This window comes from Balaenoptera musculus, chromosome 14, assembly GCF_009873245.2.
Source record: "Balaenoptera musculus isolate JJ_BM4_2016_0621 chromosome 14, mBalMus1.pri.v3, whole genome shotgun sequence".
Taxonomy (NCBI): Eukaryota; Metazoa; Chordata; class Mammalia; order Artiodactyla; family Balaenopteridae; genus Balaenoptera; species Balaenoptera musculus.
In genome coordinates, this window is record NC_045798.1 from 69137201 (window position 1) to 69159649 (window position 22449).

A 22449-nucleotide genomic window follows, 5' to 3' on the forward strand; every position below is an offset into this window, starting at 1 on the left:
CATAGCATTTTGATGTGACCTCAGTTTGATAGGATAAGCAGATTTCTGAAAATTGGCACATAAAATGGAAATGTTTAGATTAAATTGTTGTTTAAGACCATTAAGAGCCCACATTGAAGAAACTAGTGGTAAATCTAGGGCAGTGCTAGCATCTGGTTGGAGGAAGGGCTGAGATCACTACCATGGAAGTGTTTTCTAAAGATGCTTTGTTCATACTCTGTTAACACTGAGGAAGTATCAGTTGTCCATATCAATGAATATAATTTTTTTTCATGACCATTAGTAATCTGGGATATTTTTGGAGGCTGCTGGAGATTATAAGAACCTAAAATTCCCTTCCTTGTAATAAAATCCAGCATCCCCTTTTATATGTGAGTAATGTTTCTATTATATGATCTTAGACATTCTTACCTGGACATGCCCAGATGTTCTTGCCTCTTTTTCCTTTGAAGAATGCCTTTTCAAGGGGTTATGCCAGCTTGTCCTAGAACACAGCTATTTCATCTAAATTATTCAGTAGTTATAAGAATAAAGTCAGTTATGAAAGCTGTCCTTCCTTATAGATACTCAAGGAGTTTGGTATGCAGATCTGACCTTCAGTGACAAATATGTTGCTTGAAGGTTTAGAAAATACATCCTGAAATGACCCATAACAGATGATAATTACACTCATTCTCCCAGTGGTTTCTGAATGCCCAGGTGTCTCTTCTTTCCCTTTAGGAGCTCATGTCTTCTACGCAAAATACCCATGATCCAAATAGACCCCTTGTTTTCCCCTGTTGTTGAATGATACCAATACTGGATCTAGAGGATAAAGTCCCGAATTTCATTCTTAACGGTGGTATTCATTAACTGTGAGTCCTTTAAAAAAAAAAGTTGTTTCTTTAAATCTCACTTTTACATCTATAAAATAATGATAATAAAACCATCCTATTTATATAAAAAGGGAGATAATGCATATAAAAATTCTGCTGAAAGAAAATAATATGCAAAACTGTCTACATCCACAAGGCATACAATCTGATTATGAGGGTTTTCTTTTAAAAAGCAATGTATTGGCCTGAATAATCTTAGTTTGGTAGAATAGATCAGTGTGATGTGTGGTACATGGGAGCCCTATCTGATGTTTCTTACTCCTACTTACGATAAGTCACTATTGAATCCCACCCAGATCCCTCCCCCACTATAAGTCACAATTCAGCCTTGCAGCAAATTAACACAGTACTTGTAAAGGAATACCTAAACCTTGTGCTATATCCAGATTCATACAGGGTGTTTTGTTTTTTGTTTGTTTGTTTATTGTGGTAAAATATACAAAACATAGCTTTACAGTTTTAACCATTTTTAAGTGTAGAGTTCTATGGCATTAATTGCATTCACCTTGTGGCACAACTCTCACTACCTTCTACCTCCAGAGTTTTTTCATCTTCCCCAACTGAACTCTGTACTCATTAAATACTAACATCCCGTCCCTCCCTCCACCTTGCCCCTGATAACCACCCAGCATGCATATTTTAATTGTGAGCGGTAATGGATAAACTAATGTTAACTGCTATAACAAGCCCTCAAATTTATAATGGCTCTAATCTGTTTGACTCTCTAAAGTATTATAGAAAAAGGATGTTCCTGGTTGACAGGCAGTTCTTCTCCCAGGTCTTCTCCAGAATTCTTGCAAAAATTTGACTTCTCCATCATCTATGTATGGCTTCCAAGGTCTGCCTGCCACATATGTGGTTTTTCAAGGCCAGGCCTGGAATCAGCACACATTGTGTACTCTCAAACTCATTGGTTAGACCCAGTCACATGGCCTCATCTTGGCTTCAGGGGGGCCAGGACATACAGTCTAGTACCTGAAGAAGGAGAAATAGGTTTGAGGAGGAGCCAGCCAGTCTCTGTCATATCAGTCAAATTAAGCGTGTATATATGCCCGGCAATCACCATTCATGCCCATAGAACTTTGTTTTCACTTTTCTCTTTGGAAGCTTAATTTGCCCTGGCAGCAAAATAGGTTTTATTTTAAATATCTCCCCAAACAAAATAAAACTGAATGGTAAAATTAAAATGAATATATAATTCCACTGAGATGCAAGAGGTATCATCTAGACGTAGAAACCTTAAGAAACAGTTAAGTGGCTTAGAAGGAACTCCTTCTTCACATTCAATTGTACGAGACCAATGAGGATATAAATGTCTAGAATCATGTATGTCCTTAAAGCATACTTGAGGAGTTCCTGTTTCTTATATGTCAGCATCCATATCCATAGGATTTGTCTTCTCTTAATATGTACTATAAATCTCACCATGATCAGCAGATTAATTCATTTGTTTGGAGCCTCTGAGGAAGTTTTTAATTGGAAAATAAATTGGACACATGTAGATGTGGCTTGAAGAAAAGGCAAGTAGACACGTGTTGTACTTTCTCCTCACGAGGAAGGGCATCTACTTCCTTTCACTAAATTTCACTTAACATAACCACAGGACCTCAAGCTCTGTACACATCAACACTTGGCATCTGCCTTTTCCTTTCCTACAATGAAGGAAAATGCATAAATGCATTTGTTGACAGTACTGACAAAGACTGACTTGTGGAATAATCAAAACCCTGATTTCTGTCATTAGCTGAATGTTTACAAAACGCATCTTCCTGCCTACATTCCAGACGCTTCTTCTTATTTTACTAGCTCTTTGTTATGAGTTTTGAGACTAAATTGTAAAGTGTCAAGGGAAAAGACTTTAGTATGCAAGGTTCATGGGAATGGCATAAACTTGAACTCCCCAGGAACCCTGCAACATTTATTTATAGGCTCTTCCAGTCAGTTTACATTCCATAGTAAGCCTTCGAGGTCTTGCCTCACATGCAGAGTCAACAGGAAATGCGTAAGCAACCTTCTGGTCTACCTTACTGCTCTTGCTCATTATTTTGTTTTAAAATTGATTAATTAATTAATTTTTGGCTGCGTTGGGTCTTTGTTGCTGCGCGCGGGCTTTCTCTAGTTGCGGAGAGTGGGAACTACTCTTCGTTGCGGTGCACGGGCTTCTAATTGCGGTGCGATGGCTTCTCATTGTGGTGGCTTCACTTGTTGTGGAGCACCAGCTTTAGACGCGTGGGCTTCAGTAGTTGTGGCTTGCAGGCTGTAGAGCGCAGGCTCAGTAGTTGTGGTGCACGGACTTAGTTGCTCCGCAGCATGTGGGATCTTCCCGGACCAGGGATCGAAACCGTGTCCCCTGCCTTGGCAGGAGGATTCTTAACCACTGTACCACCAGGGAAGTCCCTCTCCTGCTCATTAAGTAAAGGCTGTGGCTAAAAGTATTCATGTGGGAATAATCTTTCCCTGCAACTTTTATTTCCTAGGGAACGAGCAGTGAATACATCCCAGCCTGGGTCCCTTCAGTTTACTGTGGGAAACCTGAAGCCAGAAGCCATGTACACCTTCCGAGTCGTGGCCTACAACGAGTGGGGACCAGGGGAGAGCTCTCAGCCCATCAAGGTGGCCACTCAGCCTGAGTGTGAGTATGAGACAGGAAGGGAAAATTTAGAAAGTATTTGTTTTCATTGGCAATATCTTTGAATCCTTTCATAGTAATTTATTGAGGTGACGGAATGGAAGGAATATTTCTGAAGCAACATGTTTAATAACCTGAGGGTTTTTAAAGGTAAGATAACTTTAACAAAATGGCCTTCCCACTTTGGCCATATCTCCAGAATGACAAATTAACAACTATCAAGGCCTGGTCCATCCACACAGTCTACATATTCACTCCCGAGTAAGTGACTGACTCTACCCGCCAGTACTTCATCATCAACATTGGGTTTCAGCCTCCTGCATTGATTTTTTCAGATTTTTCTAAGTTTGTCTATAAAAAGTGTAACATCAAAGGAGAAGAAAAATGGCATAGGACTTCTCAATACAGGGATTATTCAAGAACTTACTCATGCATTGAATGCCCTTAAGAAGCTTACAAAAGTGAATCTAGAGTTAAGAAATGTAAAGAGATAATCTCTATTGGGCAATCTCATTGTCCTTTAACATAAATCACTATATTAAGCTCCATGATCACAAAGTAATGCAGCTGAATGTTCTTTGACCAAGTTATAATTTAGTGATTTCTACTTTTTTAAAGGAACAGCCCCCAAACTGTACATTTGAAAAATATTTCTGTATCTTACAAAATTTTGATTTTTCTACTAAACTTCTAATTTATTTGGAAAGATTATTACTGATGAGTAGTCTGCCAGCTTTATTTTTTTTAGAGTTTTAAAAAAATTGTAATCTAATAGCTAAATGACATGAAGGACTACTTGTAACAAACTACATTATTTAGAGATTTAGACACCTAGTTTCATCTACTTCTGTTTTTTTTTTTTTTGAATGATGCTATTTTATCTGTATTCCCAATCATTTTATTTAAAACTATATTTAACTTCAAAATCACCTCACATGCTTTTGGAAGAAGGTGAAGTAGAAGTCAGAAAGATTTTCATTTGTACATATGAGAAAATAATCTTTGGACTAGGTCACTTCTTAAGGATTTGAAATCAATATGTTGAAGAAGAGCAACTGAGACGTAGTCTGGTTGCTGGTATCATGCTCTGCACACTGGGCAGAATCTCCATTACTTCTTCAACTCAGCCAAGGCTACAAAGACCAGATGAAGACAAATTGCAGTAAAGTATTTGTTGGGGGTGGGGATATGACTAAGCTGGACAAGTCTTGGAGATATTTGCCTCACAGAAATAAAACCTCACATAGCATCTTTAAGGGCATAGTAATGTACAGGTTTCAGATCACATAAAAAGAAATGAAATTGAGTTATTTGTAGTGAGGTGGATGGACCTAGAGTCTGTCATACAGAGTGAAGTAAGTCAGAAAGAGAAAAACAAATACCGTATGCTAACACATATATATGGAATCTAAAAAACAAAACAAAAAAGTGGTTCTGAAGAACCTAGGGGCAAGACGGGAATAAAGATGCAGATGTACTAGAGAATGGACTTGAGGACACGGGGAAGGGTAAGCTGGGACAAAGGGAGAGAGTGGTAGTGTATATATGGACATATATACACTACCAAATGTAAAATAGATAGCTAGTGGGAAGCAGCCGCATAGCACAGGGAGATCAGCTCGGTGTTTTGTGACCACCTAGAGGGGTGGGATAGGGAGGTGGGAGGGAGGGAGATGCAAGAGGGAAGACATATGGGGATATATGTATATGTATAACTGATTGGCTTTGTAATAAAGCAGAAACTAACACACCATTGTAAAGCAGTTATACTCCAATAAAGATGTTAAAAAAAAAAAGAAAGAAAATGCAGCCTCCCAGGCAGGACCAGCTAAATAATTTGCAGGACCCAGAAGCTACAGTAGAGCATGAAGCCATGCTCAACGCAGGACCCTCCTAAGTGTGGGATCTTGTGCAGCTTCGTTAGTTGTACGCCCACAAAGCTGGTCCAACTTCCAGGTTTCTCTTCTTAAGAATGTTTTGTTGCTGTTTGGATTGAAATCACGAGATAATGCTGATTTCTACTTTGCAGTGACTCTGTTCACATGTAATTTGAGTCATCAATTTCTTCATTGACTTTTTTGTTTTTTTTTAAATTAATTAATTTATTTATGTATTTATTTATTTTTGGCTGTGTTGGGTCTTCGTTTCTGTGCGAGAGCTTTCTCTAGTTGCGGCAAGTGGGGGCCACTCTTCGTCATTGTGCACGGGCCTCTCACTATCGCGGCCTCTCTTGTTGCGGAGCACAGGCTCCAGACGCGCAGGCTCAGTAGTTGTGGCTCACGGGCCTAGTTGCTCCGCGGCATGTGGGATCTTCCCCGACCAGGGCTCGAACCCGTGTCCCCTGCATTGGCAGGCAGATTCTCAACCACTGCGCCACCAGGGAAGCCCCTCTTCAATGACTTTTCACAGATCGTATATATATAGAATCAATAAATTTTATGAATATTTGGTATTTTAATCAATAAACTTGAATAAAAACAAATTAAGTCAAAATATATATTTTTGAAAATGGTATATGCCATGTTGTATACAGACTGATAGTTGAAAAAACCATAAAAAATTCTGTAAAAAAATCCTGTTCAGTTTTCTCATGGCAGAACTTAAACTTTAAAAGCATGTTCATTTTCAGAAGATCCAGTTTCTATGGATAGTCTGAATTCTTCACTTCCTAATCCAACTGTTATCCCTGGAATTGTTTTAGTGTACTTTTCAAGGCTGACTGGCTATGATTACATTACATTTCTGGTGAAAATTCTACATAGTCAGTTTCACTTCTAGGACTGAGCAACATTATTTTTCTTCTGTTAATACCATTATTTTTAAGTATCCAGTTTGAAAATCAATATCCAGCATTTTTTTAATTCACATTTTTAAAAACCTTTCCAAGCCAAGGGACAAGAAAAAGTCTTTTGCATTTGGATACTGACTAATAATATCGCCTCATTTCATTAAAAACATTACTCATGATACAACATTTTTAGTATAATTAATCAAAAAAATAAGTCTGTGATTATTTGTATTACACATATGGCCTTAACCTTTATAAAGTAAAAACAATAACATAATTCAACTTACAAGTGTGTTTAATGAACACCCACTGTGTTCCTAATACTGTTCTACACTGTCTGAGACAGGTTAAGAAAGCATATCTGTGAAGTGAAGTAAAAGAACTTAGGGCTCTCAGAAGCTTCCTGAGGAAGCAAATATTTTAAATATGTAACAGCAACGAAACAAGTAAGGAAACTTGTAAGAATTTGTTAAATGAAATATTAAAAATCTAAATCACAGATTTGTTTATGAGCCCATTACTTGTGATGGCCGAGGCATATGATGCCAAAAGCTCAGCCTCTGTGTACCGGTGCCAGATCGAATCTCGGAGACAGAGTTTTGGGCAAAGTAGAAAAGAATAGCTTTATTGCTTTGCCAGGCAAAGGGGAACACAGCAGGCTCCTGCCCTTGAAAACTATGTGTACCAACCAGGGAGGATTTGCTGAGGAGTTTTATGGCAATGGTTCAAGGGTGGGGTTGCTGATAAGATTAGGGTGTATGCAGAGTTTAGGCTCTTTAATCTTGTTTCAGGTAATCTTCTTGATGAACTTTCTGGTCCCTTTAGTCTGGCCTCAGATGGTCTCCTCTGGCCTAAAGAATGCTAACATCTTCATTTGCTGGGTTTTAATTCTATAAAGGGCTTAAAGACATTGTTATGTGTGTCCCTTGAGGCAGAACCAGAATAGTGCCCCAAGGCTGCACTATTGTTCCTTGGCTGTTCCTCCCTTGACTCTGCATCCCTTCCCTTCCCAGATTAGCAACTGTTCAAATCTGCCCTTTGGATCTCAGGGAAGGTCATGGAGGCTGGAGTCTCTTCCCTCCAAGAAACGGGGGACATGAAAATGCTTCCATGCCCAGGAGCCCCATAGGGTCCTGCTCGGTCTCACATATCGTCTAGGTAATTTTTTATGCCTGAATCATATTGTGCTTGCCTCCTCAAATAAGTGCTTTATTACAAAGACAGCTGCTTCGGTCCTTTGTATATATATCTTCCATTCTTCCTCATTCAGAAAGCAGTCTGAGAATTTATGTAGATGAACTCACTGGGTGCTGGTTTCTGTAAGCATTTACTTTGCTTAAAAATTAGCATAAATGATGATAAGGCATAAAATAAAAACTAAACACCTAACTGAATAAAAGGTTACTTGTTGTTATTGTTGTCTCACATAAGTTATCTTTCTCCAGAAAATGAAAGTAGAAAATCATTCTGGTTTCGAAACATTGAAAGTATCTTGAATTTTTTTCATTAAGGGCAGTGATAGTGGTCTTAAAATGCTAACTATATTTTGGCCTTTAATAACACCTTTGTTTTATTAAATCACCTCTCTTCTTACCACTGTATGGAGTAAGGATTATTTCCTTTGCAGGCCATTGTTTACTTGCAGGGTGACCTGATTGTGTTTCATTAAGAATAGGATAATTGTCCTTGGATAATTAATATCGTACTGAGTAGATAGGTAGATAGGAACAGTTCAGCCTAGATAAACAGTACTTTAGAATATCTTTTACATGTGCAAAACAGCAAACTCCTTCAATTCATTTAGATTAAGAGTATTGTGTAGCTCACTCGCTGTCTTTATTACAGACATTAGGATAAATAAATTATGTTATCAGGACTAACAGGTACGGCATGTGTATTTTATCTTCTGTTGTTAACACAAAATGCCATTTTAGCAATTTCAAAATATTTCTAAGGTAAGGAACACTTCATCTTCTCCAAACCTGCTCAATAATACACCAATTCCTGAGTAAGATGGAACATCTTAGAGATCCTGTGCTTCGTTTCCTCCTCTCCCCACGCTCCTCCCACCTCCCGTCCCCTCCCCTCCCCTCCCCTCCCTCCCCTTTTCCTTATTCTTTCTCTTCCTTCTCTCTCGACTTCTTATAAGCTCATCCTTCTGTGTTTTTAGAGGAAGTTCAGAGGCGGATTTTATTACTTGGTTAGAATTTCAGAATTTAGAGGCAAAGGTGGGGGGACGTTTTCATTGTTCTCTCACTGACAAAATGATCTTATTTTTTGAAAATGGGTCTCGTCTGGTTAGCGTTTGCTTGCTCGTTTTATCACTGTTTTTCCAAATGTGATGTAGTAATTGTACACTAAAATGACATAGCTTTTATACAAATTGAATTTCAAGTTTTCCATATTATTTGAAAATAGCAACTCTGTTATGAAAACCATATTCTCAAGGAATAAACACTGATGGAAAACATGTCTGAAATATAAATCAGCCAGCAACTGTTTCTAAAAAGTGCACGCGTACTGCAGTAATCATTTAAAGAGATCAGCAGCCCAAGATCCAGTTTATGAAATAATCACCCAGAATACAAAGGCTTGATTTATAGGAAGGCCTGTGTCTCCTGATTATATCTTCCTTTGGCTAAACCCTTGCTCTTCCCCCTGCCTTTATGGTGCATAATTTCTTTGCTGTATTATCAGCTGGATTTAAGTCCCCGTGTGCTTAAGACTTGTCTAATCTTTTCATACCACATGTGGAGAATTTTTGAATTATTATTTGGGGTCCTTTAAGATGCTGTTAAGGCAGTTTAATCGTGAAGGATGTTAAAATGGACCACATACTGGCTGGAGGCTTGAGTTAGAATGGGGAGCCTATTTGCTAGACCACAACCCAATTATCCACAAAACCCTTTTATAGTTAAGTATTGTAAGTAATATTCTTAGTCCATTATATTCTTTACACTGAAAAGATGAGTGAAAGCAACCCCCAAATCGACTTTAGAATATATTATACAGAGGAAATAGGACTTCCCTGGTGGTCCAGTGGTTAAGACTCTGCACTTCCACTGCTGGGGGCATGGGTTCGATCCCTGGTCAGGGAACTAAGATCCCACATGCTGTGCGGAGCAGCCAAAAAATAAAAACAAAAACCAAAAATACTTTACGGGGCTTCCCTGGTGGCACAGTGGTTAAGAATCTGCTTGCCAGTGCAGGGGACATGGGTTCAAGCCCTGGTCTGGGAAGATACCACATGCCGCAGAGGAACTAAGCCCGTGCACCACAACTACTGAGCCTGTGCTCTAGAGCCCGCGAGCCACAACTACTGAGCCCCACGTGCCACAACTACTGAAGCCCGCGTGCCTAGAGCCTGTGCTCCACAGCTAAGAGAAGCCACCACAATGAGAAGCCTGCACACCTCAACAAAGAGTAGCCCCCGCTTGCTGCAACTAGAGAAAGCCTGCACGCAGCAATGAAGACCCAACACAGCCAAAAATAAAATAAATAAATTTTTAAAAAAGATAATTAACTGTTTAAAAAAAGAATATATTATACAGAGGAAATAGACATATTTGCCTTTTTCATCTGTCCCTGGATTTTTTTTTTTTTTAATTCTAATAAATCTCTACTTCTATGGTTGTTATGGGGGGTACTGGAAAGTCTCTGAACATTATGTCTCCAAACATTACTATCCATATCCTAGGACAAGTTCCTTAATCCTTGAAATCTCATTGTCCTTGATTATAAATTGGAGATATGAATGATTTACTCCTCCTCCTCCTGATGCCAAAAGCTCAGCCTCTCTGTGCACCGGTGCTGAATCGAATCTCGGAGACAAGAGTTTTGGGTGAAGTAGAAAAGGATAGCTTTATCATTTTTCCAGGCAAAGGGGGACACAGCAGGCTCCTGCCTCAAAACACTAGGTATCCCAACCTAGGAGGATTTGATGAGGAGTTTTATAGCAATGGTTCAAGGGTAGGTTTGCTGACAGGATTAGGGTGTGTGCAGGGTCTCAGGTGGTCAGAATCCTAATCTTGATGAGCTTCTCTGGTCCCTTTAATTTTGCCTCAGGTGGTTTCTTGGCTGGGCCTCCCTTGATTACCAACTGTTTGCATCTGCCCTTTGGAACTCAGGGAAGGTCATCGAGGCAGGAGTCTTGCCTACAAGAAACGGGGGCCAAAAAGGCTTCCGTGCCCAGGAGCCCCACAGGGTCCTCCTCAGTTTCATTCCCAGGTTGTAAAGATGAAATGTGATAACATATGGGAAGCCCCTGAGCCTTACCTGGCATCTAGTAGGCACTCGATAGAGAGAAGTTCCCTGCCCCTAATGGGATCAAATGGAAACATAATTCCAACTGCCCTGCACTGACAACCAAAGTGGGACACTCAGTAGAGTAATCACTAAGGTAATAAGGCTTGATTACTATGCAATCAGCCATTTACGTATATTATTACTTTCCCCCTAATCATCCCCTCCCTATTACTTAGCACGCTATTGTAGACTGGTTTGTTGTCTAATTTGCCTCTTGTACATCTTTGCATCCCTAACTAAATTTTGAAGCTTTATGAGCAGAAAACACTCTATTATCCCATAAAATGTGTCACAGCATTGCCATTTTGTGAATAGCTAGCTGGTTAACATTTGCTGGTAGAATCTGATTTGTACTTAATTTGTGGCAGAGATGATACATATCAGCAGTATTTATTCATCATGATTCTATAAATTAAGCAAACCAAGTAAATCACAGTTCTGTCTAGCTAATTTCTTTTATCACTTAAACTGGTTTCCAATTATTGACTGCACTGCATGGTAATTTGAGTGAATATTTGGGATGACTGTGGAGGAGAAGTTTACTGTGAGCCAAACAGCTGGTCCAGTTTTGTGGTCGTGTACGTGGCTATAGACTAATAGTAGAAAGAAAGAAATATAAGCACTGATGTTTCATCTTTTTAGGTAACACACAAATGCTGGTATAATTTAAAAATTCTCTCATTGCAAAACATGTTTTCAGGTATTACAAGTATAAGATGAGAGACATTAAAGGCTTATGGTATGGCATCCCCGGCAACAGAAGGCTTAAGGAATCCATTTGGATTTAATGGTCAATTAGCGAGGTATTATATCTTCTACAATGATGTATATTAGTGGAAGAATTAGAGGTAGGCTTGTGAGGGTGAGTTGTTTAATCACGTTAGAAAAATTGAAAGCAAAAGGTGAGTCATTCTGTACTTATTCATTCATTCAGTCAGTCATTCAAAATGATTCTTTTGTGTTATGTCCTAGACTTCATGGTCCAGTACAATCACCATTAGCTACATGTGCCTATTTACATTTCAATGTATTGATGTAAAATAAAATCTAAAATGCAGGCACACTAACCACATCTGTCAAGGTAGCACTTAAAATTTAAATAAAATTGAAAACTAAAAATTCAGCGCCTCATTAGCCACATTTCAAGAGTTCATATATGACTACTGGCTACTGTATAGGACAGCACAGAGAACATTACCATTATTGCAGAAAGTTCTATTGGGCACTCCTGATCTAGGTGCTCTGCTAGTACATGAGGATACAAAAGCAAGTCAGACAATGTCCTGACTCCCAAGGAACTATTAGTCTAGTGTAAACTATTTTAAGCAGAACAGATTAAAAACGTATTTAATAGATTAGTCCCCTTTGAAAGTTGAAAAAGTTCATTATGTGTTGAATTAATATAAAAGATTAATTTTTAAAAGACCAGAGAATCTAGATCTGAACATATTTTCTGCTTAGTTTCTCAAAGCTCCCTAAATATTTTCTCAGATAAAAAAAAATATACATATTTTATATATATATATATATATCTTTCAGTGCACAATTAAGGATGAAGGACAAAGATGACTTGTTGTTTGGGTTAATCAGTGGTACAGCATAATTCAATTCCCCTAAAAAGCCTCTACTGGCTCCTTGTTACTCCCTCTGAGCACAAAGCATAATTCAAGCTTCTTCCACTGGTATAACCAAACATCTAGAGAAGCTATCTGCTTGGTGAGAAAGTATAGAGAAAAAAGCTACAGATTTCTCACTGCTATTAGGGAGTGTGAAGAAAGATGACATGAGAGTGTCATAATAATGAGAAGTTCCTGGAAAGTATGGGTATCTAGCCTGGGATAATGAGGTTCCAAAAAGGTAGATTTGTTTTGGGTTTAATTGCCTTGTTTGGTTATGTAGCCTACTGAAAATGAAAGTAGGTTGCTTGGTAAACTGAATTAGAGCAAAATAGAGCTTGAGCATCATCAGGGATATTGTCATCATGTTGCAGCAGCCAAATAAAACTCTACTTCAGAGATAAAACAGCTGAGCTGAGCTCTTTTATGGGACTCCTTCAGTTATATTGGATTCTGTGGAAAGCTGGTGTTCATGAAGTGAAGAAGAGTAAAGACACACAGAAAATATAGCATTTTTACTCATATGTATTTATATATTCTCTCATCTTGACAGCCCTTTTATCTGTATGGTCCATAAGCAATTATTGAGCACCTACTATGTGTCAAGCCTTTTATAAGGTGCTGGAGAGATAGAAGGTAAAATAAGATGGGCAGAATAGTATCCAAAAATTTAGGGATGAAATTTTTGAAGAAAATATAGTAAGATAAATTGTTCTAAATCATACTGTGGGATCAAATTTATTTCCTCTTTTTTTTAACCTAAAGTTAGGATTATAAGGTATTAGCATATAAATACTATATAATTTAATACATATATACATACATCTATGTACACACATATACATTTTGTGTTTTAGTATGAAACATGATAGTACTTTTTAGAAAGTAGCACATGAAGAAATTTATAGTTGACTATACTCATGTGATACCCAACCCAAAAAGAGTGAAACTCATTTTTTTTTTAAACATCTTTATTGGAGTATAATTGCTTTACAATGGTGTGTTAGTTTCTGCTTTATAACAAAGTGGATCAGTTATACATATACATATATCCCTATATCTCCTCCCTCTTGCGTCTCCCTCCCACCCTACGTATCCCACCCCTCTAGGTGGTCACAAAGCACTGAGCTGATCTCCCTGTGCTATGTCGCTGCTTCCCACTAGCTATCTATTTTACATTTGGTAGAGTATATATGCCCATGTCCCAGCTTACCCTTCCCCCTCCCCGTGTCCTCAAGTCCATTCTCTACGTCTGCATCTTTATTCCTGTCCTGCTCCTAGATTTTTCAGAACCTTGTTTTTTCTTTTTTAGATTCCATATATATGTGTTAGCATACGGTATTTGTTTTTCTCTTTGTGACTTACTTCACTCTGTATGACAGACTCTAGGTCCATCCACCTCACTACAAATAACTCAATTTCGTTTCTTTTTATGGCTGAGTAATATTCCATTGTATATATGTGCCACATCTTCTTTATCCATTCATCTGTCAATGGACACTTAGGTTGCTTCCATGTCCTGGCTATTGTAAATAGAGCTTCAGTGAACATTGTGGTACATGACTCTTTTTGAATTATGGTTTTCTCAGGGTATATGCCCAGTAGTGGGATTGCTGGGTCATTTGGTAGTTCTACTTTTAGTGAAACTCATTGTTAAATCACTATTTTACGGATTCTTTTAACTGCAGGTTATATTCTGCCTACTCTGATGTATCTTATGTGCTACACAAAAGGATAATAATTTGACTTTAACTCTTATTCTCTGATTCCAGTGTTCCTGCATTGTTATATTGTTTTAATAAAGATATTATTTCTACTTTGTAGGAAAACAGCTAAGGGGAATAATACCTACAACTATTACCTGTTCTGTGAAAACTCTTTTGGGGCTCAGCCCAATCTTCCTACCTTGGGAAGCCCCATATCACATCCAATATTGAGTTTAAACTGGGCCAGAATTTCTGACCACAGGATATTTGACAGGTACAGGGGATTTCCATGGGTTGAAATTGAAAGATTTTTAAGGTGAGGCCACACAATTACTGCTTTCAATGTTGGATGTTAAAATTGGAGTCAAGGTGGTGCCACCAGTGTCCAAGAGGAAATGATCATGGCTTTTTATTAACTGGAAGTCAAATAGTGGAAATCTGAGCCCATGATTAATGCAGATAACCTGTTCATTACCACCTTATTTTAATCTGTAATTAGTGTTCCAGATCTTTAGAATGGAGGAGAGAGAAAGGTGGTTGAGAACAAGCATTCAGAAGTCAGATTGGATTAGAATTCTGTCTTTTTTACTTACTAGCTAACTAGGGTAAGCTAGTTTTGCTAAACCACAGCTTCCTCATATGTAAAATAGGGAGATCTTGCAGGGATGCTATAAAACTTAAAAGAAAAATCTGTAAAATGGGACAAAACAGTACATCCTCAAATGATTATTCTGAGAATTAAATGAGCTGTTTAGAATAAAATACTTAGCCTGCTCTCTGGCACTTTGTCAGTCCTCAATAAATGCTATTATAATCATGCATTCCATCATTGCTGTATTCTAATTATTCTCATGAAGTCATGTTCCTTAACAATGCACATAATTTGTTCATTTCTATCTATGGGCTGCTGACATGTGTTTGAAATGCTCTCTTTCTTCTTTAGGCTATTTCATAAGTCTCTTCTATTTCTATTTTAAGATTTTATTTAAGATTTTAAAAGCAGAAAGCCCACTCTGGCTAATTCACCCCATGGATCCATCTGTTAGTCTGCATAAGCTCATTTTTCCCGCTCCAAATTTGTTCACGTCTTTCATTCATTCATTTTTTTTCTTTCAACAATGTGACCCTGGTGGGCTACCCTATATTTCTTAGCACTGGGAGTTCAGCAGTAAAAAAAAAAGACAGACAAATGTTTATCTTTATGAGGTTTCTATTCTAGTAATAGAAAGGGACAATAAACAAATAAAAATAAAGCATGCAGAAGAATAAACTAGTTTAAGGAGATAGAGAATGAAAGGGATAGAGGTGATTCTAGAAAGGAAAGTCAGGAGAGCCTTTCCGAAGAAGAGGCATTTAAGGGGACCTGTGAATGAATTTAGATGGATGCCAGCAAAGATCTTGGGCAGGCACATTTTAGGCAGAGCCAACAGCAAGTGCCAAGACCCTGGAGAGGAAGAGGAAGAGGACCACTGTGTGGCAGCAGAACAAAGAAGAGGGAGAGTGAAGAGAGGAGTCCACAGGTAGCAGGGCCCAGACATGAGAAACCTTGAAGCCACAGTAAGGAAGGTGGATTAGTTCTCAGTGCAGAGGCATCTGCACAGGAGGGGGTGACATGATGTAATTTTCATTTTAGAAGTGGGAGCTAGAGAAGAGGCTAATGTGTAGTACAGTCAAGAGATGTTGGTAGGTCCTGTTTTGGGGGAAACTATGGAGGTATTAAGGACTGGTAGGATTCAGGATGCCTTTGGAGAAGATGAGACTTGCTGCTGGGTGTGGGATGGGAGAAAAGACTGGAGTCAAATTTACTCTTTATGTTAAGCCTCAGAAACTAGGTGAATTGTGGGACCATTTTGGGTTCTGAAACTTGATAAAGAGCCAGCTTGGAGGGTGTGTGGGGAGGGGAGAGACATGAGGGACAAATCAAGACTTTTTTAAAAAAACATGTTAGGTTTGACTGTTAAATGGATTCAGGTTTTATTTATTTAATTAGACTGTAAGTTCAAAGAAGGTGCCCAATATTTTGAATAGAAAAATAAAAGAAGACACCACATACTGCTAGCCAATGGCCAAGGTCATGCAGTATTTAGCTTCTTATAGTGGCAAAACTGAACAGTTGTTGGAATAACAGGGGCAAATTCTCCATGTTGTCAATTATAAAATATCTGTGCCCTACATGTCCCTGATACATGTGTTAAGGATATGCACAGTGCCATGCTCAGAAGACACTCAAATATTTGTCAATCACAGAGAAGCATCCTTCTTAGAAAGCATCCTGGTAGGCCAGTGAAGTGTAATTTGATTGGCTGATCCCAGAAAGGGAGAATTGACTAAAAGGATGCCTCAGATCCACAGCCCAGTCTTCTTGCTGCCAAGATTTTCCAAGAAACCAATCCAAAGGGGGCTAGTTAGTGGCAAAATAAATGTTAGCCCAGAGCCAGCTTGTTTTCTGATATGTCCTTTGCCTGTGTTCATTAAACAGGAGATTGAATTCTAATAGGATGTCTATGCAGGAATGACCCAGATGTTGAGTCACCTTATTCTCTGAGATTGCATCAGGATTTTATCAGTGGAAGCCTGGTTTATAGGTCCAAGTAAAGACTACAGAATTTGGAAGGAGTTTGCCTTTTGATTTGTAATATCCCTTTTCTTTTCCCTTTTCCCTGTCTTGGGAAATCTTATACACCCCGTTAACTCAGGCTACCCAGAATCCAAAACATTCACCCAGTGATCTGAAGCATAAAGTTAAGTTCATAAAGTCCATTTGCGATAGCTGATTTCAATCACTGAGTTTTACAAAGAATAAATTTGGGGATCAGGGAGCTTAAGGCCAGTCATAGGATGGATCAGTACACAGCGGGTATCACCAGGCTTATATCTATGTCTAGATTGCTCATCCAGGGTTGTTTATGTTAGATAACTCTGCTTGCAAAAAATCTGTTTCCTCATTTTGAAAATGATGTAACACTAAACCAATAAGCAAAATACCTGGGTTCTAGACTGAGACATTCTCTGTATATTGCTGTTATGTTTTTGAGCAGGTCACTTACCTTTTCTGATTTTCAATTTTCTCTCCTAAAATAGGGATTATCCTGCCTGTGTTAGTTTCCTGGGGCTGCTGTGACAAAGTGTCACATGTTGCCTGGTTTAAAACAACAAAAATGTATTCTCTGACAGTTCCGGAGACTAGAAATCTGAAATCAAAGTGTCAGCAGACCCATGCTCCCTCTGAAGGCTTTAGAGAAAAATCTTTTCTTGTTGCTTCCCGGCTTCTGGTGGTTTTGGCAATCCTTTGGCATTTTTTGGTTTATAGGTGCATCACCCAGTCTCTGCTTCCATCTTCACATGACCTTCTCCCCTCTGTGGCCATGTCCCTTTGTGTCTTCTTTTTTTTATAAGGACACCAGTCATATTGGATTTAGAGCCCACCCTAATCCAGTATGACTTCACCTTAATTTAGGTAATTATATCTGCAAAGGCCTTTCTGGGTACACGTGAATTAGGCAGGGGGTGGTGGATGGGGGAACTATTCAACCCGATACATACACTTCCCTAAAAATCATCTAGATTGTTAGTAAGATTCCAAGTAATGTGGATGAGGACTGAGAAAACTATGATATACATACATACACACACACACACACACACACATACATATACATATATACATACATATACAGACATATTTTTTTTCATTTTTATTGGAGTATAGTTGATTCACATGTTGTGTTAGTTTCAGGTGTATGGCAAAGTGAATCAGTTATACATATACATTTATTCACTCTTTTTTAAGATTCGTTTCCCATATAGACCATTACAGAGTATTGAGTAGATTTCCCTGTGCTATATACAGTAGGTTCTTATTGGTTACCTATTTTATATACAGTAGTGGGTATATGTCAATCCCGATCTCCCAATTTATCCCCCCCACCTTACTCCCTGGTAACCATAAGTTTGTTTTCTACATTGACTCTGCTTCTGTTTTGTAAATAAGTTCATTTGTACCCTTTTTTAGAGAAGAGTTAACATCTATCCTTCTCAAACTATTCCAAAAAATTGCAGAGGAAGGAACACTCCCAAGCTCATTCTACGAGGCCAGCATCACCCTGATACCAAAACCAGACAAAGATATCATAAAAAAGAAAATTACAGGCCCATATCACTGATGAACATAGACGCAAAAATCCTCAACAATATACACATTTTTAAAAAATTAACTAAGAAGCTACCTTTTTCATTTAAAAAATAATTTCAGGGCTTCCCTGGTGGCGCAGTGGTTGAGAATCTGCCTGCCAATGCAGGGGACACGGGTTTGAGCCCTGGTCTGGGAAGATCCCACATGCCGCGGAGCAACTAGGCCCGTGAGCCACAATTACTGAGCCTGCGCATCTGGAGCTTGTGCTCCGCAACAAGAGAGGCCACGATAGTGAGAGGCCCGCGCACCGCGATGAAGAGTGGCCCCTACTTGCCGCAACTAGAGAAAGTCCTCACACAGAAACGAAGACCCAACACAGCCAAAAATAAATAAATAAATAAAATTAAAAAAAAAAAAATTTCAGTTATTGTCTCTCAAGCAGAGAAGTATTAAAAATAACCTTAGTTCCTTAAAATCATGTTTGATATGCTCCTACCTTCTTCCTCTCTCCAGAATTCTAACCCTGCCTTGTAGGCTGTAGGACACAGTACTTTCTGAGTATTAAGGACTGCGAACTGCTTAGGTGGCCTGAAGGGAACTAGCAAGTGAAAGAAATCAGCTGAGTAACAGAGTTTGCAGAAGCTGCCAGCAAGAGCTGTGACAGGCACTGGCCACACCCTCAGGTTTCCACTGTTAGACCTTCAGTTGATAAAAACTCCATGATCTTGTCCTCGCGAACATTGATGGCAGCACCTTGACTTTGGTTTTAACAGCTACGACCCAAAGCAGTAATTGCGTGTCATCACCTTGAAATCTTTCAACTTCAGCCCATAGCAATCCCCTGTACCTGTGAAACATCCTGTGAAAAAGAATTTTGGCCCAACCTAACTCCTCCATTAGCTGTGATGAAATTAAATGCGACAAAACTAACACTGTCAGAGTTGTGATTAGAACATGGCATAACATTCCTACCACAGTGTTAATGTATGTCTGTGTGTGTGTGCGCATCTGCGCACACACAAAGATTAGCCGTGATAATTTCAGGGAAATGGAAAAACAGTTACCTGAAAGCTAACTGCATTTTAACAATTCTGTAATGAGTTAAAATTCTTAGTATTTAAGAAAACATTGCCATAACAGTATAATATTTAAAAAATCCCAACATTATTGAGCTTATGCCAGTCTGAGTGAGTTATGCTAACCCCCATGCTAAAGAACATGCTAGGAACATCATTTCTCCCCCCTGTTGTAAATCACTTACTTGAGCTTAACCTTCAATCTGCTGTCTGCTGAAGACTTGATTCAAAGTCTTCTCCTACTACCTTGCAGTGAAATAAAAAATTATTATTATCACTTCCATTCTTCAGAGGGTCTGACTTGTAGTTCAATCTAACCAAATGCTTAGGATCCCCAGAAATGACTTGATGCCCCTTCTGGTGTTATGTTTCATCATTTAATATAATTTTAAACCACAAATAACAGTGTAATAATAGATCGAACATATCACTCACATCTTAGATTATGCCAACAGCTTGATTAATTTTATCACTTGGAGTATGATTTGTTCTCTGTCCTTTTGACAGTTTAATGTTCTTACAGTAATTTTGCCACTCTCTTTGGAAATACTAAATTTTCTAGAGTTCTTGAATTATTCTAGTGGCATTTCTTACTTCTGTAGTGTTTGGTATGGTAACCACTAGCCACAAGTGGCTGTGGAGCACTTGAAATGTGGCTTGGCCGAATTGAGGAGTCCTGAAAGAGTAAAATCCACACTGGGTATTAAAGACTTAGTATAAGCAATGTAAACTATCACATTAACACATTTCATATTGATTATGATTTGAAGTGACCGTATTTTAGATATAGTAGGTTATATATATATATATATTTTAAATTAATTTCACTTATTTCATTTTTACCTTTTTAATGTGGCTACTAGAAAATTCAAATTACATATGAGTATTCATGCCTCACATTATACTGGATAGTGATGACTTTGTTATATTCCCTATGTCTTATACCCAGCCACAAGGAAGTTAAAAAGATTGCCAATCTGATATTAAAATGAGTTTTGGAGTTATTGAAATACAGTGGTTAAACAAATCAATCTTCTTAAATATTTCTGAATGCTATCTAAATAACGTCATGTTTAACCATCATTTTCCTTATTTTACTCCAGATTTACTGAACATTATAATCAATGGCCTTTGAATGTTTGAGTCAAAGACATTTCTTTCCTATTGGTCTGAAACTTTATGGCACCAGTGAAAATTAAAGCCAAGGAGATAGGGTTGAGGAAATAAAAGGAATCTTTGGATACAGAATAGTACATCCGTGCCCCTGTGTTCAGTTTTACGTAAAGTCATTGTCCAACTTCTGTGAGATGATTTACTGCTGAAGACTATTTTTCTTCCTGCTGCTATCTCTGAACAAGCCCAGATCTTCCATGTGGTTAATAAACTTCTTATCTTTTGAATACTGAAAATAAAATAAAATAAACTTAATCCTCAGGGTGGTTCAGGCAGCAGATGGGGAGCCTTTTAGATGCTTCTTAGAGATAGAGGACAACTAGGTTTTCTGCCCTGTGCGATGATCAATCTTCCCTTCGCACGCGTGTATGTGTAAGGGCATTAAAGGTGCTTCTCAGTGATAAATGTCAGTGGAATCGCAAAGTGAATATTAATTTCAGTATTGTCAAGGTCACATGTGTACCCAGGTTCATTGTTATTGGGATTTTTATTGTTGCCACTGTAAGGAAAGATATTTTTTCTTGAGCTCTTTTTTTCAAGTATCGGGAGCGGAATGGAGCAAAACTCCTCAACACGTATATACGTTGCTCAGAAAAAAGTGCCTTAGCAGAGTCTGATCTGTTAATTGGGGTCATTATTTTGAGTGCCTTAAAAAAGAGCAAAGTGTGGGTTTAGAGGAGCTCAGTTAGGTGGGAATAGAACAAACAGATGATCACAAAATCTGGAGACTAGCTAATGTTCCTAAAAAGCAGCTGACAATATATGGAAAAAGAAAGAAAAAAATTGCTGGAGAAATAAATAAAGAAGAAAAAAAGTCTGTGATGAGGCCATTCATAGAACTGGGGTGTGAAATTGTCTAGCCCAGAGCCCACGAAATTAAGAGAGAAGTAAAGATGAAGAAAAATAATAGGTTATGACTATCCATCTGGGGATAAATACCCAGCTGGATATCTCTGTATATAGTGAAGAACCTCAAACCCAGTGTGGGTACCAACACTGTGATATTCACCTGCCCACACACCACACCCACACACCTGCCCAGTCTCGCTTTAATCCAGTGTTTGCTATCTCAGTGAACAACATGAGAAACAACCAGCTATGCAAGTCAGAAATATAGGAGTCATTCTTGATGCTTCTCTCCTCTCACTGCCCAACCTCCAATCCATCAAATGCTGTTGTTTTTACCTTCCCTGTAGCTCTTGAATCCCTCTTTTTCTCTTCATGTCCATCACCATCATTCTAAATCAAGCTGTTAACCTCTCTCTCCTGTGCTATAGAATACTCTCCCAACTGGTCTCCCAACACCTACATTTGCCCCCTTCAATTCACAATTTGTATAGTGGACAGAGTACAAAATGATTAAGTCTATCAGTACCTTGATGAGTCTTAAAAATCAAAATCCTCCTAACGCCTTTAAGGCCCAGTGTGGTCTCACCCCTGATGATCTCTCCCACCTCACCTGGACCTCTCCTAGCTCCTTGTGGTCCCATCACCTTAGACTAAATTGTAAGGAAGGTTTCATTGTTTCCGCTGCTGATTCTCATGATGTCTGGCACACTGTGAAAATTGGTAATATTTATTGAGCATTTCCTTGGTACTAGATGCCATTCATAAATGACTTATTATTAATCTCCACAACAAAGCCATGAGGTAGGTGTCGGTATTAACTCCATTTTTAAGGTAAGAAAGTTTAAGCTCAAGAACATTAAATAGATTGACCCTGGCCATATAGCCTGAGCAAGGGTACTGGATTTGAACCCAGGGTCTCCTATTCTGGAGGCCACACTCTTTACTGTTAGTCTCTCTCACCAAAGTTTTATTAGATGGGATGTAGCCCAGATCGGTAACTTCTGTGAAACCTATGTGTTAGGAGAATAGAGTTCTAAATTGCTTCTTTAACTTATGGTCCCTCCACAAAGAGTCAGTTTACCCAAGGCAGTTACTTATCTTTTAAAGCCTAGAGTTTGATAAACAATACATTTCTTCCCCAAAGAGATGGTATCTTTTAAGGTAGGATCTTTTTGCCATTATGTAGAAAAACCTACTCACTTGACTGCTGGAGAAAAGATTTCTGCTTCCTTCTCCTCTAATACACAGCAGCAGGGCTCTTTTATGAAAGCAATCCATACATGTCATTTATTGAGTCTAT

General features: G+C 38.5%; 1 protein-coding gene across 1 annotated transcript in view; it reads left to right on the forward strand.

Annotated features, from left to right (window-relative positions):
* DCC (DCC netrin 1 receptor) overlaps positions 1–22449 on the forward strand; it is a 1185086-nt gene that overhangs the window by 806589 nt on the left and 356048 nt on the right. Inside the window, 1 exon segment of the mRNA XM_036823865.1 lies at positions 3353–3507. Within this exon segment, the coding sequence (XP_036679760.1) occupies positions 3353–3507 (155 nt within the window).